This window comes from Pelodiscus sinensis, chromosome 5 (genome assembly GCF_052426305.1).
Source record: "Pelodiscus sinensis isolate ZL-2025 chromosome 5, ASM5242630v1, whole genome shotgun sequence".
NCBI lineage: Eukaryota > Metazoa > Chordata > Testudines > Trionychidae > Pelodiscus > Pelodiscus sinensis.
In genome coordinates this window covers 13,021,938-13,039,594 of record NC_143056.1, presented here as the reverse complement: position 1 = coordinate 13,039,594, position 17,657 = coordinate 13,021,938, and the positions used below count along the sequence as shown (strand labels likewise).

Genomic DNA, 17,657 nt, shown 5'->3' with positions numbered 1-17,657 from the left:
TAGTGCCTACGGACCCCATCTGACAACATGGTCCCACTGTACAAGGCCTGTATATAAACACGTAATAAAATGGCTTGGGGACAGAAATGTTATAATCATTAAAGAGAACATCTGAAATTCTGAAGAGCTCATTTCTGTGAATAGATTTAGTAGCATCAGAAGATATCTGTGGCAGACAGTTAATATTTTTCAACTTTTGACATTTGTTTTGTTCATTATTTTCGAAGCAGCGTGAAAGAAGTACAGAAGATCAAGATCGTTCTAAAATTATTGAAAGAAAAAGTAAAAATCTAGAGAAAAGGAAGGAGTTCAAAGAAAGGTACACTTTTAAACTCAGTACTACACTCTGTGGATAATTGCGAAGGGGCAAAACCTGGAACTCTATGTAAAGTCTGGATCTCTGTGGCACTAAAATTTTCCCTCAATCGCATGCTGAGAAAATTTTAGCTTCTCCACAGTGACTACAGCAGCCCACTGAAGTAGCTTGATTTCTGTCTCAGGCAGGGGGAGCTCAGCTCCTGTCAGGCAAACAGGGCCATGTGTGTGTGGGAGCAAATTCTGTGCCTGCTCAAGACTTATAGTTTTGCAGGGGGCAACAACTTTGTCTCCAAACTATGCCCATGATTGTGGCTACGAGTGCTGCACCTCCCATCCCAACACAAAATAATGTAATTATTTAATAAAATGTCATGTATCTTGGGTTTTTAGTAAAAGCTGGGGAAAACTTGATTTTAAAGGGCTGAATTTCTCTGAAGACACCTTATTCAAATCTGTAAATTGTTGATCTTTGATTCACACCCAGTGCTTACATTTGTGTACACATCTTGCAGCTATTGAATAGGGCTTCAGTTATTGTGCAATTAGAAGTAACATCCACTCATCTTTACTATGCAAAAAAGTTGCAAATATTTGGTGCATAACTAACAATCCAAATATAGGCTTTATAGGCTTCCAAATATCATCTGTGATCAGTTCATTTTTTGAGCCACTTAAGAAATCTAAACCCTAATTTAATTCTTAAAAACATTCATGACTGAAAGTTGCATAGATGGGATTAATGACTTAGTTAATTAGTCAGTGATCATTTACAAATGAGCCTTTGTAAGGGTCAGTCTGAGGTTACATGGGACCTTTGGAAAATACGAAAATGGAACCCTAGAACCTCATACAAAATTGCAAAACTCCATTTTAAGCCCTCTGTGTCTTAAAGACTTGGCGTGATCATTGTGCACTAAATTGTCTTGCATTAGCATTATGAGTTTGAGAAGTGAACATGATATATTTTTAAGCTTTTAAACCAGTGTTTATTAGACTAAAATTGAAGCATTTTTCATTTAACTATGCTTGAAATCTCTTCCAGAAATCCCAGCTTATTGAAATATCTGTTAATATCCTTTCTTATACTTACGATGTGTTCAGACGTTTGATTTCTGATGGTTTGGACATATAGATCAATTACACCTGCATAAACATGTTAGCCTCTCTGTCTCCTCCCCTTCCTCCCTTTTGTTGGTAAGACTTCAGAAACAGAGAAGCAAAAAAGGCTAACGGTAGTCAAGACTAAATAAAAAAAAAAACCTGACATTCTCCACGTGGGATTTCACAAGCAATCTTAAGATCCAGAAACTCCAGTGCATTTCTCTCATTCCTTTACGTGTGAGTTAGTTACCTAAATACCTTTGAAGACCTGAGTCTGAGTGAGTTAGGGGCAAAAATTCTTTTGATTTTCAAAGAGACTTGTGCTCCCAAGTCACCGAGTCTCTTTTGAAAAATCCTACCCTCTATTTTTCAGCTATGTGCTATTGTTTAGAAGGAATGTCTATTGCTTAGAATAGTGGTCTCCAACCTTTTTAAGCACAAGATCACTTTTTGTATTTAAGTGCAATCCAAGAGCTACCTCAAACCCAAATACCTTTGCCCCACCTCTTTCGTGCTCCTTCTCCCTTCCTCCCCCCCATCCTCCCTCAGGGTACGTCTACACTAGCCCCCTAGTTTGAACTAGGGAGGCTAATGTAGGCATTCAAAGTTGCAAATCAAGCCCAGGATTTAAATATCCCGCGCTTGATTTGCATCTTCCCAGCCAGTAGCCATTTTTTGAAATTTACAAGTCCGGACTAACTGCCCGTGTCTACACACGGCAGGGAGTCAGTCGTTCGAAATAAAGCCCTAGTTCAAACTACCTGTTATTCCTCCTGGAATGAGGTTTAACAGGTAGTTCGAACTAAGGCTTTATTTCGAATTACTGGGTCCCTGCCGCATGTAGACACGGGCAGTTAGTCCGGACTTGTAAATTTCAAAAATGGTGACCGGACGGGAAGATGCAAATCAAGCGCGGGATATTTAAATCCCAGGCTTGATTTGCAACTTTGAATGCCTACATTAGTCTCCCTAGTTCGAACTAGGGGGCTAGTGTAGACATACCCTCACTTTCACCAGACTGGGGCAGAGGGTTGGGGTGCATGCCGGCTCTGGTCTTGGCCTAAAGGATTTGGAGTGTGAGGGGTTCTGAGCTGAGCTTGGGGCAGGTAGTTGGGGTGCAGGAGAGGTTCTAGGTGCAGGTTCTGGAGGGCTTTTGGATGCAGGGTTGCTCAGGACAAGGGCAGGGACTTGGGATGCAGAGGGGGTTCATGACTTGCACAGGGGTTTGGGATGTGAGTTCTATCTGGGCACTGCTTACCTCAGGTGGCTCCTGGGTGGTGGTGCAGTGGGGTTAAGGCAGGCACACCCCTGCCCTGGCCCTGCACCACTCCCAAAAGCAGCTAACAAACTTGCTCTATCTCTCCTGTTGTGCCCACTCTCCACTCTGTAGAGATACAGGGTGGAAGAAGAGGGCACCTTGACATCAGCACCCTCCTCTCCTTCCCCAGGGGGATCAGCTCCAAGGCAAATGGCAGGAGATGCACAGCAGTGGGAGGGGAGAGGCAGCCAAAGTGCAGGCACTTGATAGCCACATGGCCAAACCAGTCAGGATCACCTGTCAGAGGCTCCACAATCTACCCGATCTACTGGTTGGTGACCACTGGTTTAGAAAGTCTTAAAAATGACACTAGTATATGTAGTGATCATGCTCTGAATTTTCCAGAAGTGTTTGAGAGACAAAATGCAAAATTCTGTTTCTCGGTTTGACTAGAGATTTTAATTCCCCTTTTGAGTATCTAAAATATTTGTTTCACAAATAAGATATTTTTGCTGAAGCTGTCTGTAAAACCTGTTCCATTGACTGTAATTGTAATTCTTTCATCCTCTCCAGATCACAAGTGATTAGATTTTATTTACAAAAGGAAAAATTTCATAATATGTGAGAATAAAAATATTCATAAGTGGCTTGTTTGTACTACAGAATTTAGAGTATGATCTTTAAGAGTCAGTGCCAAATGAAAGCACGGTCACTGTAGATAAGGACAAGTCATGTTCAGCATCATGTCAGCTAGTCATGGTTAAAAATACTGAGCACAACTTGTCTTTGCCTATGCTGACTCAAAGTTATGGTGAGCATTGTGTTAATGAGACTCTCCAAGGTTGAGTTCTAACTGAATAAATACTGTAGTGGAGACAAGGCCACATTCGCTGATGTCTCACAGTCCATCAAGCTAGGATAAAAAAACTGACATGAACAGAAGATTTTATTTTGGTTGTAGACCTTCTACTTTTTCTGAAGTGCACTTCATCAAAAAACCAAAAGAATGATCAATTTTGTAATTATGATCAAGATAAAGATTTCTTATCTACTCAGATAACTAATAACAGATACTGAAGATGCATTATTTTTTGTTCATGCTGCAATTATGAACATTTTGAGACTCAGTCTGTAGTTTGATTTTTCTTTTAATGATTATCAATTAAGTCAGAGAGAAGGAAATACTATATGATTGCTGTGGATTTTTCAATAGCATTTTTAGGGGGAAAATATATAACCACTTTGCATATGTAATAAGTTTAACTCCAGGCTGATTTGAAGGCTGTTATTTTAAGAAATTATGATGTAACTGAAGTATTGTTTCTGTAACTCTCATTGGAAAACGTATTTTCTTGAAATTATAATGTAAAAAACACTTTATTCCCATAAAGCCAGATTATTAAAGGTAGTTAGGTACCTAAAGGTTTCAAATGCACCTGGGTACCTAGCTCCCACTGGCTTTTGAACATCTCATTGGGCACCTAATTGCATCTTTAGGTATTTAAATACCTTTAAAAATCTGTTCTTTACTACCAGGTAATTTTTGCACAGAGCTAGCATTATATCACAGCCTTTGTCCATTTCTCTGCAGAATGTAGGCCTCAACAAGGTGTCGTCAAATGCAAATAAATACTAAGAAAAGCTCTCAGTTTATCTCCAACTTTACTCCTGTTTGCTTTTCAGCACTTGCCATGCATTGATTTCCATGTTATCTTAAAATGACACCATCAACTTAAATAGCACACTTCTTCTGGAAGATTTAGTATCCATTGTTGCTACAAGTAATACCATTTTATTCAAAGAATCTTTGAGTTATGCATATTTGTGTCCATAAGTCCATTTTACAAAACATTGTGTGTGTGTGTGGGGGGGGGAGATCCATCACATGAAGAAAACACCTTTGAAAACTGCACTTAGAGCATGTCTAGACTACATCTGTTTGTCGGAAAAAGCTACGCAAAATGCACTCCACATTTTGTGTAGCTTTTTCCCATGCTTTTGTTGAAAGATGCTTTTCCGACATCTAGACTGGGCCAAATGGCAGAAAAAAACCCTTTTTCGGAAGCCCCCTTCTTCCTCTTAAAATGAGGAATACAGGGGCTTCCGAAAGAGTGTGTTTGCTCTTCCGCAAAAAAAAAAGCAGAAGAGCAAACTCATTCCCTGGATGCATCCTGGAAAAATTATATATATCCCAGAAAAACTGTATAGTCTAGACATACTCTTAGAATAGTCATGTTATATTAAATGCTATTTTTAATAGTTAACTCCATTTTTAATTTAGGACGTTTGAAGAGATTGGAAATCTACATTTATTAAATGGGAAACATCAACAATATAAACCATTACATCTCCCTTGCATGCCTCAGAAATTAGTCCAATCTGTACAGACTTTCAGACTGTCTTTGCAAAGGACAGAAACAGGTACAGTGTGTGTTTCGGATGATATTTTACTCATATCAGGTAAATCCAGCACACAGTATTGAAATATTTGAAATTTTACATTGCTGAAATTTGTCAAATACAAATAAAACACAACAGCTGCATGAATTAATGTGCAGTAAATTGCCTGAGAGTTTCATAGTGTGATACATTTCTCTCAGATCCATAGTAAATGCCAGGTTGATTAGTTTTATTCACAAGTTCAATTTAATTATGGCACAATGTTTAAAAATAATACTGCTAACAATATTAAGTAATGTTTGGTGAATAATGTAGGTGGAGAAGAAAGAGACAATTCCATGGATCATTCCGGCATTGCAAGTATTTCCTCAAGCCAGGTGGACAATGAAACACAGGTATGCAGTTCTCCACATGAGGCTATGATGCCATGAGGTGTTTTATTTGTTTAAATTAAAAGCATTTAAAGTATTTCTAGTGCTACTGTACCTTTAAACTAGATAACACAGGGAGGTAGATGGCTCAGGATTTGGTAATAGGACAGAGAAATCTTTCCCCCTTAGGTTCCATTTCAAATCTAGCTCAAGTCACTAGTGAATGCTTTTCTGTCTAATAGACATTATGAAGTGAGATTGGTAATCATACTAGGCATTCTGCCACTGCCCTCTTTTCAAAGTCCCAGTTTATGAAAATGCCTTAACCACTCATACATGGTATCCAACTATTTTAAATGACACGAGCAGACTTACCTGGGCATTCTTGGCATTCTAAAATAGGGGCACATTATTGGCTCACTGAACAATCATCACTTAGCTACCCGAATAATTAATTTAATAAAGAAGTGATGCCTAGAGGTGGGAGTTCAGGTTAAAAGACACGTGTTCAGGAGGCAGTGTGGGGTCTGAGAAGTAGTTTGAGTGAAGGAGGGGGTTGTGACCTGGGGCAAAGGATGGGATATAGGAGTGGGTACAGGGATTGGGAGGGGGTATGGGTGCAGGAGAGAGTATTCTGACCAGGAGGAAGGATGTGGAAGGTAGTGCAGTGGCTGGGAGGGAGTTGTGACCAGGGATAGGGATGCAGGAAGGGGTTGTGACCTGGGGCAGGAAGTTAGGATGTGGGAGATGGTGGGGTGCTAGGTGCAGGCTCTGTACATGAGGCACTTAGCTAGGTAGCTCCCACCTAGCAGCCCAGCAAGACACTCAGACGGGCTCCCTACCTGCCACAGTCACTTGCTGCTCAAAGCAGCCAGCATCTGGGGCCATGTGTGTCTTTGCATGCCATGCACCCCCTGTGGGAGGGGAGGCTTTGCTTGCTCGTTTCCAGCCAATGGGAGCTACAAAGATTGTGCTGGAGGCAGGAGCATATGTTTTCACTGTTATTTTAACCTGAATTAGGTATATTCTGGGTAGCTAACCCAATTTAAGAAAGATATTCACATGTTCATGCACAACGATCCTAACGTTTTCAAGATTTTTAAGCGAGTCTATAATTTAAATATCAGATCTACCTACTTCCTATCATGTCATCCCTTTAAAGACAATGCAAAGTATTATTCCAATAATACTGTTGATTTCCAGATTTCACATATGCCTTTACAGAAGAGTGAAAATAGCAAATGTTCAGTTATGATTGCTTTTGTTTTATGTCACTGGCAGCAAAGGTTTACACTGAATTAGACTGATTACAAAATCAGTACAGATATTTTAATGCTCTATAAGTTTTCTCTTAATCAGTTTTCTGTATTTAATGAGTTAAGTTCCGTTCCCATTTCTCCAAACATTAAGGTAATTGGTAGAATAACTGTAACAATGTAGTTAAACTAGCTCTTCCCAGGGTACAGTTTATTTACAAATACATACAATACTAATTAAGACCCCGTTTGTGCAGAGGCTGAACATTAAGCATGTGAATAGTTCTATTGCAGGGATTTCAAACTCACGGCCCATAGGCCAGCTACAGATCAGCGCATATTCACAATCCAGCCCGAAGACCCAGAAGCCCAAGGGGGAAAGGCGTGTCAGTACATGCCCCTTCCCACCACCCCGACCCACTCCCCTCCATTGCATCCTGTCCCCCAAGGGACGTGGCCTTGGGGATTACCAGATGGGTCTGGTGTGGGGCAGCAGCAGCAGTTGGGCCCCCCTCATTCCTTGCAGCATTTGCCACAGGGAAGTGGAGTGAGTGCGTGCACTGAGTGCACTCGTCTTCCTCTTGGCTACCAATTCCGTGAGAACTATGGAGGGGCCCAACCACTGCTACTGCTCCACACCAAGCTGTCCCTGTGATCCCCAGGCCATGTCCCTTGAAGGCCAGGGTGCAATGGGGAAAAGAGGACAGGGCAGGAAGGGGTGGGGCTTGGTGGACGGGTACCGGCATGCCTCCTCTCCTCCCCTGGGCCGCCAGGTCTACTGGGCCATATTATGAATATGCTTTGGTCTGTATATGGTCTGCGGGCTTTGATTTTGAGATCTCTGTTTTATTGACAAAGTTGAGCAAATGTAAATGGTTTTAGCACAATTGGAGTCTAAGAGGTCTTAGCTTAATTTAACACAGCATAATGGAACAAAGGAGACTAAGCAGAGAAAAAGTCCAGTTATAACCAAGTATATTGGTACTTAACACGGGATGTACTTTGAACTCACTGTTCACTTAGGGCATGTCTATACTTAACAGAAGATCGATGCTCTAGAGGTCAATCTTCTGGCATTTGATTTAGCAAGTCTAGTACAGACCTATAAATCGAACACTGAGGGTAGCCCTCAACAGCATCCAGTACTTCTCCTTTTGTGAGGAGTAAGGGAAGCCAATGGGAGCGTTTGCTCCTGTTAGTCTCCCACAGTGTGGACGCCATCAAGGCTCAGCTTACGGTAAGCCGATTCCAGCTACACATTTTATGTTGCTGAAGTTGCATATCTTAAAATGGTCTTCTTGGTCTAGTATAGACAAAGTCTTATAGTATAGTACATCTGTTTTTAAAAGGTCTCATAACTCAAAGGTGACTAGCTGTGTGGTGAACCACAAGGCTATCTAACTCACAGGTAGATTAGCGATATTTTGGTCCCACTGGATTTAGTTCCCACTAAAGAACCTAGTTCCAGAACTAAGAGCTACTTTCTGAAAGATTTTAATGATCAAAATATGTAAAAGGAATACACCAGTTGCATGATAATGTTGCACAGGGAAAAAGATGTAGAGAAACAGGAAATACACAAACTTAGCAATATTCTGCCATCTGTTACACATGTACAACCCCACTGATTTAAAAAGTATTACCCAGGAGTACCTGATCTTAGAATTTGGCCCATTAACTGTATCTTCTAAAATTCAAAGCAGGTGAGATAAGATGATGAGTGTTCTCTCTTTGGTACTCAATTCATTTTGGTATATGCTTTGCAAATAAAAATAACCTTTATGAATCTTATAAAGTAAAGTGTTTCTGCTACATAAGCATTTCATTGGGTTCTTAGTGCCACATAGTGGCATTAAAAAACAGGACTATGTAGCACTTTAAAGACTAACAAGATGGTTTAATAGGTGATGAGCTTTTGTGGGCCAGACCCACTTCCTCAGATCAAATAGTGGAAGAAAATTGTCATAACCATATATACCAAAGCATACAATTAAAAAAATGAACACTTATGAAAAGGACAAATCAAATTTCAGACCAGAAGGAGGATGCGCGGGAGGTAAATGTCTGTGAGCTAATGATATTAGAGGTGATAATTGGGGAAGCTTAGGGTGCTCACTATACATCACTTTAGGAGTGAGCACACATCAGCCTTTAGAGATGGAGGCAGGCAATGGCCCCACTCTCTCCATGGTTGTGAAGCAATAACGACCAAGAATGATCTAGGTTTGCTCATAAACAAATCAAATGTGGGCATGCAACATGATGCTGCACAAAGTTGCCAACGACGTTTTAAGAGGTAAATTATAGTATTACTTGAGGGATCAGGAAATATTCTCTTCTATGCAACATGGGTGAAATCATATTGGCAAAAGAACATCATTTGGGAATCCATACTACAGAAAACATGCTTATCTGGAGGTAATCCAGAGAGAAGCAGAAAAACAGCAAGGTTAGGATCTTATCACTTATGAATAGAGGTGAAGAGGACAGAAATTTCATAGAGTAAGGAAAAGTTAAAATGTCATTGCTGAAGTTACAATTTGTAAATTTCTTTTACTTCTTCCTTTTAAACGTTTCTTGTGTTTTAGATATTTAATGAGAGTGCAGGGACTAACAATCCCAAAATTGCTGAAGTTCCATCCCTAGCAAGCTTGCAAAACCAAACACAGTTCAGGTAACTTTTTTAGTAAACCATCTTTCATTGCTGAAATTATAGATGAAGATGGATTGCATGGAAATAATCCACTTTCAGAGAAACATCAGCATTATTTTTGTTTCCTTAGATTGCTAGTTCCTCAGAAGCAAACAGCTTGCAAGCAATGGTATGAAAAAGAAGATGCAGTAATAGGTAATGGGTTATTTGAGATTTTTGGATGGAAGGTGCTACCAAAATGCAAGCTTCTCTATATCTGAATAAAACATATGACATAGGAAAAAGATAAGGGGCCAAATTTTCATCATATCATAAATTGGGCCTTCATTTTTGCACTTGCAATTTGATTACTTAGGCAATTTAGGTTTGTAGATACAATGATTAACTGAGTCATCCATGTGACCTAAAATTGTAGGCACCAATTGGATGTATAAAAATTAAAACCAATGTCAAGCGATTTAGGAGCCAAGAATGGGTCAAAGGAAGCTCTGATAAATAACTTATAAAAAGAAGAGAAACAAATACTAAATAGGAGGCTAGACATAGGAGGACAAAAAATAATTGGGAAAATATAAAGTTACTGTAGTTTTCTTGGTAAATTGTAAGAGTATGTTTACACAGCAGTGTTATTTTGGAATAACTGATGTTATTCTGAAATAACATAGTCTGCATCTACACTGCCAGCCTTTATTTCAAAATAATGTTGAGCTGGAGGACTTCTTACTCCAATTCCTGTAACCCGCATTTTACAAGGAGTAAGCGAAGTTGAAGGAAGAGTGTTCTTCCTTCAACTTCCTGTTGTGTAGACAGCGCCAAATCTGAATTAAGCCATTTCACCTTCAGCTACGCAATTGACATACCTCAAGTTACATAGCTTAATTCAAATTTAGCCCTGCTGTGTAGACGAACCCGAACAGAATAAAAATTTATGTGCAGAATAGGTGCAAAATTAGAACAGAAATAAGAGAAGCATGGGAAGAGAACCAACTATTTTAAAATCACAAGTTTTTGAGTCTGGGTTTCATTTGGATTTCTATGGTATTGTCAGGTTAAATCCTCTTCAAAAACTATAGTGCATTCTGTATATGTGAAGATCCTACCTAGTCCTCCCAATACTGAAATGTGGGATCAGGACCCACAATATGTGGGACATTGCAAATAGGTTCTGAAATTTAGGACAAAAAGTCTGATACCATTTCTTATTTCCCTCTAATTCGTATCTTTCCCATCTTTTTCCCCCCTATACCTAGAGATTCCTCAGTCATTCCTTGTATATATGTGCTGTTCATACTGCTTCCACATCATGTTCTTGTGTCTGCTACTAACACTCTTAGGGCAAGCCTACACTATGTTCCAATGTTGACCTAAGGTACACAGTTCCAGCTACATGAATACCATAGCTAGAGTCAGTGTACCATAGGCTGAATTGCTGCAGGGTCTCCACTGTGGAGGTTCAACAGGGGAAACACCCTTGTTGACTTCCCTTATGCTTCTTGTTCCAGCAGAGTACCACAGTCAATGAGAAAGTGAAGAAAGTGATTGGTGGAGCTTTGCTAGGCCCACTATAATATAAATATAATATAAGGAGATATACCATCTCTTAGAACTGGAAGGGACCTTGAGAGGTCAAGTCCAGTCCCCTGCCCTCACAGCAGGACCAAGTACCATCTCTGACAGATTTGCCCCAGATCCCTAAATGGCTCCCTCAAGGATTGAACTCAGAACCTGGGTTTAGCAGGCTAAATTAGGGGTGGGGAACATCAGGCCCAGACTTGCCTGGATCTGGCCCTGAGACTTTTTTTCTCACTTGGGTGCAGTCCTTGGCTAATTTTTCTGTGGGTCAGTGGCCCTTAAGCCAAAAAAGGTTCCCTGCCCCTACGCTAAATGGTCCCCTGGGGATCAATTGCTGCAGCGCTGATCTCCTGGTAAGGATCAACATGACCTTAGAGAGCAGTAACATCAGTCAGAAGGAGCAGAGCAGACCAGGCTTGATGATAGCATCTTGGCAATGCTCCCATGATATTGGAATAAGTGACAGAATGATTGGAAACTGCTTGGAAAATAGTCACAAAGTGGGATTCCAGGACACTTGAAAAGTGCTGTTATGGAATTTGAATTGGTTTGACCATCCTTATTAAATGGTTTGAAGAATCAGTAGAAAGAATCTACACATTGAGCAGCTTCAGTGTAAATATTACCCAAACTAATATAAATGGCAAAGTCTCTATAACTTGCAATTTTTGGCTACGTTTGCACTGCAGACCTTTCAGAGAAACAGCTGTAGTACTGCAGCTGAGCCATTGTAATATTTCCTGTGTAGTTGCTCTAGGGGCGGATGAGAATTTTGCGGGGCCCAGGGCGTGGGCCTATTGAAGCGTGGGACCCGGGGTAGCACAATTCTGTTCATGCGCCACGACCACAGCCGACAGGTAGTAGCTCGTGCGCGGGGCCTATTGAAGCGCGGGGCTCAGGGCAGCCACCCCGCTTGCCCTGCCCTATATCCTGCCGCCGAGTTGCTCTATGCTGATGGGAGAGAACTCTCCTTTTTGTATGATTAAATCACTGCTAATGAGTGGCAGTAGCCAAGTTAATGAGAGAGCATCTCCTGCCAACTTAGTACTGTCCAAACCAGTCCTTTTGTCAGTGAAACTTATGTCAGGCAGAGATGCTTTTTATTCACATCCTTGACTGACAAACGTTTTACTGACAAAAGTGCTTTGTGTAGACATAGCCTTTAAATCACAATTGAGAACTTCAGTAACACAGCCTGGCTATTTCTAGACTGCATCCCTCTGCCGACAGAGGGATGCAAATCAAGCACTTCGAAAGTGCAAATGAGCCCGGGATTTAAATATCCTGAGCTTCATTTGCATACTCACGTTCGGGCGCTGTGCCGATCAAGCGCTCTTTCGAAAGTGAAAGTAAAGTCTAGCTGCGGTTCTGTCAACAGTGCTTTTTCGAAAGATCCTGTACTCCATGGAATTGAGGTTGCAGGGCAGGAGAAACAGAAGCGGAGGAGCTGGGGACTATCTGCCCCTGCTTGCCATGCTGCCGGAAGTTGGGCTGGCTTCTCCCAGCAAGGCAGTCCTGACCCCATTCCCTGATAGGAGCTGGGGGGCCTGCCTGAAAGGTTTGATTGGCCAGATGTGGCCTGTGGGCCATAGTTTGCCTCTGGTATAGAAGATCATGATGTTTCCTTCTGGCCTTATAGTCTGTAAGTCTCTGAATAGCAATGTAAATATAGGAAACTTTTTCAAGTAGCCTTTTCCCACATCAGCTTTCTGATTTAACTACAAGAACTATCTTTTAAAAGTAAAAGCTATTTTTTATTTCTAATACAAATAATGCCATCTTTTTTATATAGGAAACAAAGATGTTGAATGTCCAGATATGGGAGCAGCAAGTCAATCGAAGGATTCTGCATATATATCTCAAGTAAGTTAAGGGGTTTTTTTTCGTTGTTTTATTTAGAGTAATGAGATTACTTTGACTCAAATGACTCTACTGTCAGGAATAAGGAAAGCAGGATTTGATCCTTGGTTCTTATACCCTTCAGCACAATACTTTAACTGCATACTGAAGACTTTTTTCAATTTAAAATATGTTTCTCCAATATCTAAGTCACCCCTAATGATAGCTTAAATGAACTGCATATATTCCAAGATGTTATTTTTTTTATTAATATACTAATGATGCTTATAAAAAGTAGAGCTTTCTGTCAGGGAAAGAAAGTTTTTGAATAGTAGTCAGGTAGCTATGACATACCATGCATTCTTTTGGCGCGATCAGCTTGGTCATGAATCTAGGATCTCAATAAAATTACTTCCATAGTTTTAACAGAAAGGAGAAAATGTTGTTACTATGAAATATGAGTGTCCCTGAGATTCTGTTCTCTGGCTGATTGGTCAAAGGAGTTGTTGCTGTGGCAAGGAAGTTTAGTGTCTTCTTTTGTTTTGCATTGTTAAAGATTAGTCCTCCTGGAAGCATTTTTTTAATTTAAAACCCATATCAGCTGGCAGTGAAAACTGTGCATTTGATTTCTGTAAGAGCTCTGAAATTTTCTGTTATCAAATCTTTCTTCAGGAGGCATATGATCTTTATGGACTTTTTGTTACACAATGAATTCCACATGGCTGAATAAAAAACTGTTTTTTAAAGATAGGAGAGGGTTTTTTAAAGCAAAATGTTGGGGTCAGCATTAACTTGTGAAATGTTCATGGAGTCTGATATTAATTAAAGTCACTAAATAATTCCCATTTTGATTTATTAGTAGTATTTGTATTAGGGTAGAGATGTGCTACATTCAGATTGCTATTGAACTCATAGTTTGGGAATTAATTGTGTACAGAGCCTGGTTCAAATAAGGTGGTAGAATGAGATAGAAATTATATTTCTGTTCAGCAATTGATTTCCTTGTGCAATACTGGAAATTTACATTGTGCAAGGACATATGATGATATTTTCACCTATGCTTCCTTGTCCCTTTTAATGCATTAAGGTCTATAATTTCTACATTAATTTTCATTTATTGAGGTTCATAGATTTCGAGGACAAAAGGGACCAAGTCTGACATCCAACATAATTCAGACCATAGAACTCCCCCAAAATAATTATTTTTGACTAGACCCAACATATTCTTTTTTTAAAAATTTAGTCTTGATTTAAAATTTGCCAGAGATGTAGACTCTATCATGACTTTTAGTAAATAGATCCAATGCTTGATTACCCTCACTGTTAAAAGTTTATACCTTATTTTCAGTCTGAGTTTGACTAGCTTTAACTTTCATGCATTGGATCTATGTTTTAAGTTCTTTTAAAAGCTCTTATTTTGAGTACCACTTGTGGACAAGGATCTCCTTTACAAAAATATCACCTGTGTCCTGGTGGAGATTTCCTGCTCAGAGTTCAAGCGTCCATTCTTATCTAACCTTTTCTTTGGAAAAAGAGAGTCTGGCAGTGAACTGAAGTATGTTCTTATTGTGATGTTCCCTAATTCCACTAGAGAATACTGAAAGGTTATCTCTTTCTACTGATACTAAAAGCATTAGATGTAAATAGTTCTACTGTGAGAAACGTAGTAATGTTAGCGATAGGAAAAGTCGAGGTTGTTCTTCCGTTCTAAAGACCTATTTCAGTCAATGTATACGTTTCCCAAATTTCTTTTTGTACAGAAATTTTATCTATATTGTGTCAGTCCCAGATGTGATTTCTTTTTTTTTTGTAAATCACATAGTTTAATATGCAAAGGTAACTATAGTATGCAAATGTACTGGTGTTGGTCCCAGGATATTAGAGATCCAAGGTAAGGTAACATCTTTTATTGAACCACCATCTGCTGCCGAGAGTGACAAGCTTTCGAGTTCTAAGTAAAATGGCAAACTTGTTTCTCTCATCAATAGAAGGTGGTCCAATAAAAAATAAAATAGAGGTTGAACCTCTAAAATATCCAGCAGGACCATGGATATTGCTGGACCAGAGAGCTCTGGATGACCAGGTTCAGAAGTGTAGTCTGGGCTGGGTTGGCCAGTGGGGCCAGTGCGGTGGGGAGTGCAGCTCCAGCTGGGGCTAGCACAGTGGGGAGCAGAGCCCAGCTGTGGCTGGAAACAGTGGGGCCAGTGGCCAGGAGCATAGACCCAGCTGGGCTGGCACAGTGGGGAACGCAGCCCCAGCTGGGGAAGCAGGCATTGGGGCTAGTGGCTGGGTGGGCAGCCTGGGATGATGCAGTGGAGGGGCTCAACCCTGGTTGAAGATGGCATGGTGTGGGGCTGGAGGCTGGAGGCCTGGGAGCAGAGCCTATAGCTCAGTGGGGAGTCTTGACCTCTGCTCCGGCAAACTAAGTTGTTTGGGACCACTCAGGTGACACCTGTGTTATTTTTAGAAGTTTATATCAGTCTTCCCTTATTTTTATGAAGGTTACACTGTTAACACAAAGACAAAATATAGTTACTATATTTATTGGTAAAAGGAATATTGAGATTTTTTTAAAAATTGTAAATATCATAAGCATGCTTTTTATTATGTGACATTTCTTTTTAACAGAATGTACACACAGAATGTTTTATTAAGTCCAGTGAGGATAATCCTAAAGCAGCAGAAGAAAGTACCGAACATTTTCCAGAAACCCCTGAGATGCCTTTATTTATAAGAACACCAGAATCTAGTGGGAAGAAAGCCCACTTCTTTAAAACACCTCCATTTGAATTGTAGGATTTTAATTTTATTGAACTTTTATGAGCCATGTTGTGCTGATGTACATTTTATAAACATGATTAACTTTGTTATGCAAAAACACACCTTTTTTCTTGCAAGACATTGCTGAACAATGTTCAGGCTTTATTTAAATTATTATAGCGAATGGAATTTTGTTTTAGAGGGACATTCATTCTGAAGCAGACTTGAAAGAATACATTTATCCATTCAGCAGTGATATGAGTACTTATTCTTTGTTTTTCGTTTGGTATAATTTGAAGCATTGATGCCTCAATAAGGGCATTCTCCCCCAAAATCTAGCTTCCTATTCTACTTGTTACTGAAATTAAATCATAATCCTGCATTTATGATCTCACACTCTATTTCAATGGAAATGATTTGGAAGACACAAATCTGATAGTATTTCTTGACTACAGCATCTTCAGGAGAAAAAGATCTTCCTGTTTATGTAACCCAAAATTACACTGGCTTCTTTTGCTGCCAAATTAGATTATAAATTCATGTCTAACTAGCTCTCCATCACAGTAAATCTTTTTCACCATTACTGCTGTCCAAGTAGTTCTCTTATTGAGAATTTGCATATATGATGTTGTATTTTCCTGGTTGATTATTTTGTTGTTTTTGTTTATTACCTCTGATTTCTGATGAGGTTCAGCAAGGACAAGTGTAGAGTCCTGCTCTTGGGATGGAAGAATCCCAAGCATTGTTACAGGCTGGGGACCGAATGGCTAAGTAGCAGTTCTGCAGAAAAGGACCTGGGGATTACAGTGGACAAGAAGCTGGATATGAGTCAACAGTGTGCCCTTGTAGTCAAGAAGGCTAATGGCATCTTAGGTTGCATTAAGAGGAACATTGCCAGCAGATCCAGATAATGATTATTCCCCTTTATTCGGCTCTGGTGAGGCCACATCTCGAGTATTGTGTTCAGTTCTGGGCCCCCAACTACAGGAAGGATGTGGATGCATTGGAGAAGGTCCAGCGGAGGGCGACCAAAATGATTAGGGGGCTGGAGCATGTGACATATGAGGAGAGGCTGAGGGATTTGGGTTTGTTTAGTCTGCAGAAGAGAAGAGTGAGGGGGGATTTGATAGCAGTCTTCAACTTCCTGAAGGGAGGTTCCAAAGGGGACAAGGAGCAATGGTCTCAAGTTACAGTGGGAGAGGTCTAGGTTGGATATTAGGAAAAACTAGAGAGGTGGTGAAGTACTGGAATGGGTTACCTAAGGAAGTGGTGGAATCTCCATCCCTAGAGGTTTTTAAGTCTCGGCTTGACAAAATCCTGGCTGGGTTGATTTAGTTGGGATTAGTCCTGCTTTGGGCAGGGGGCTGGACTTGATGACCTTCTGAGGTCTCTTCCAGCTCTATGATTCTATGATTTCTTGTCACACATCAACAGGTTTGAACATTTCCCCTGGTATGAAAGTCCTTCTGTTAAGAGATATTTTCATAATACATTATTGATTTTGGTGTTACAGCATCTATAGTAGAACAAGAAACCAGGTTATGATTGCACCTATATGTAAAACAGTAGTAACTCTGTTAAAATCAATGAAGTTACATCAGTGTAAAACCATTGTGGGATCGCAGTCAAAACCAGTTTACCTAAGTGTATTCTATTCAGTCATAGGGAGGACTTTTTACATAACTCTCAATAGAAAATTCTTTCTTAATTTCTTCCTTTCTTTCGTTGCAGGAGCCATAATTTAGGTAGTGAAGGACAGACACCAAAATCACCTGCTTTTTCTTTTCTTATGGCCTGTACCCAAAAGTCACCTGGCTTTAATTTATTTGACTCTTCTGTGTTTGGAGCAGAAAATTCATCAGACCAGGTAACATTAAATCTTAAGGATATGATCAGTTTATTTTCATAAAGTGAAATATTCTCAGAAAACTTAGTTGATTGTGCAGAACATTCCCTGCATCCTTTGTGTTCACTTACGTTGTCACTAGTTTACTAGCTGGTTTACTTTTATAAAATATATCCTTTGGCAGTGCTTTTCTACTCTTAATCCCAGTAAGAGAATTTTGGATCAGGTTTTTTTTCCCGTCTCTGGGACTAGCCCATGTGCATTTAATCCTATGGAAGGCAAC

At 40.0% G+C, this 17,657-nt stretch overlaps 1 protein-coding gene across 4 annotated transcripts in view; it reads left to right on the top strand.

The window, feature by feature from the left end:
* C5H14orf39 (chromosome 5 C14orf39 homolog) overlaps positions 1–17,657 on the top strand; it is a 63,470-nt gene that overhangs the window by 32,172 nt on the left and 13,641 nt on the right. For 2 of the 4 annotated variants that reach the window (XM_075926328.2, XM_025181399.3), the window contains 8 exons: positions 228–319; positions 4,959–5,098; positions 5,393–5,472; positions 9,293–9,378; positions 9,488–9,552; positions 12,722–12,792; positions 15,397–15,560; positions 17,260–17,395. In XM_075926328.2, coding sequence (XP_075782443.2) covers positions 228–319; positions 4,959–5,098; positions 5,393–5,472; positions 9,293–9,378; positions 9,488–9,552; positions 12,722–12,792; positions 15,397–15,560; positions 17,260–17,395 — 834 coding nt within the window. The remainder of the gene's footprint in view (positions 1–227; positions 320–4,958; positions 5,099–5,392; positions 5,473–9,292; positions 9,379–9,487; positions 9,553–12,721; positions 12,793–15,396; positions 15,561–17,259; positions 17,396–17,657) is intronic. The other 2 variants (XM_075926330.2, XR_016349580.1) reach the window with 2 other exon arrangements.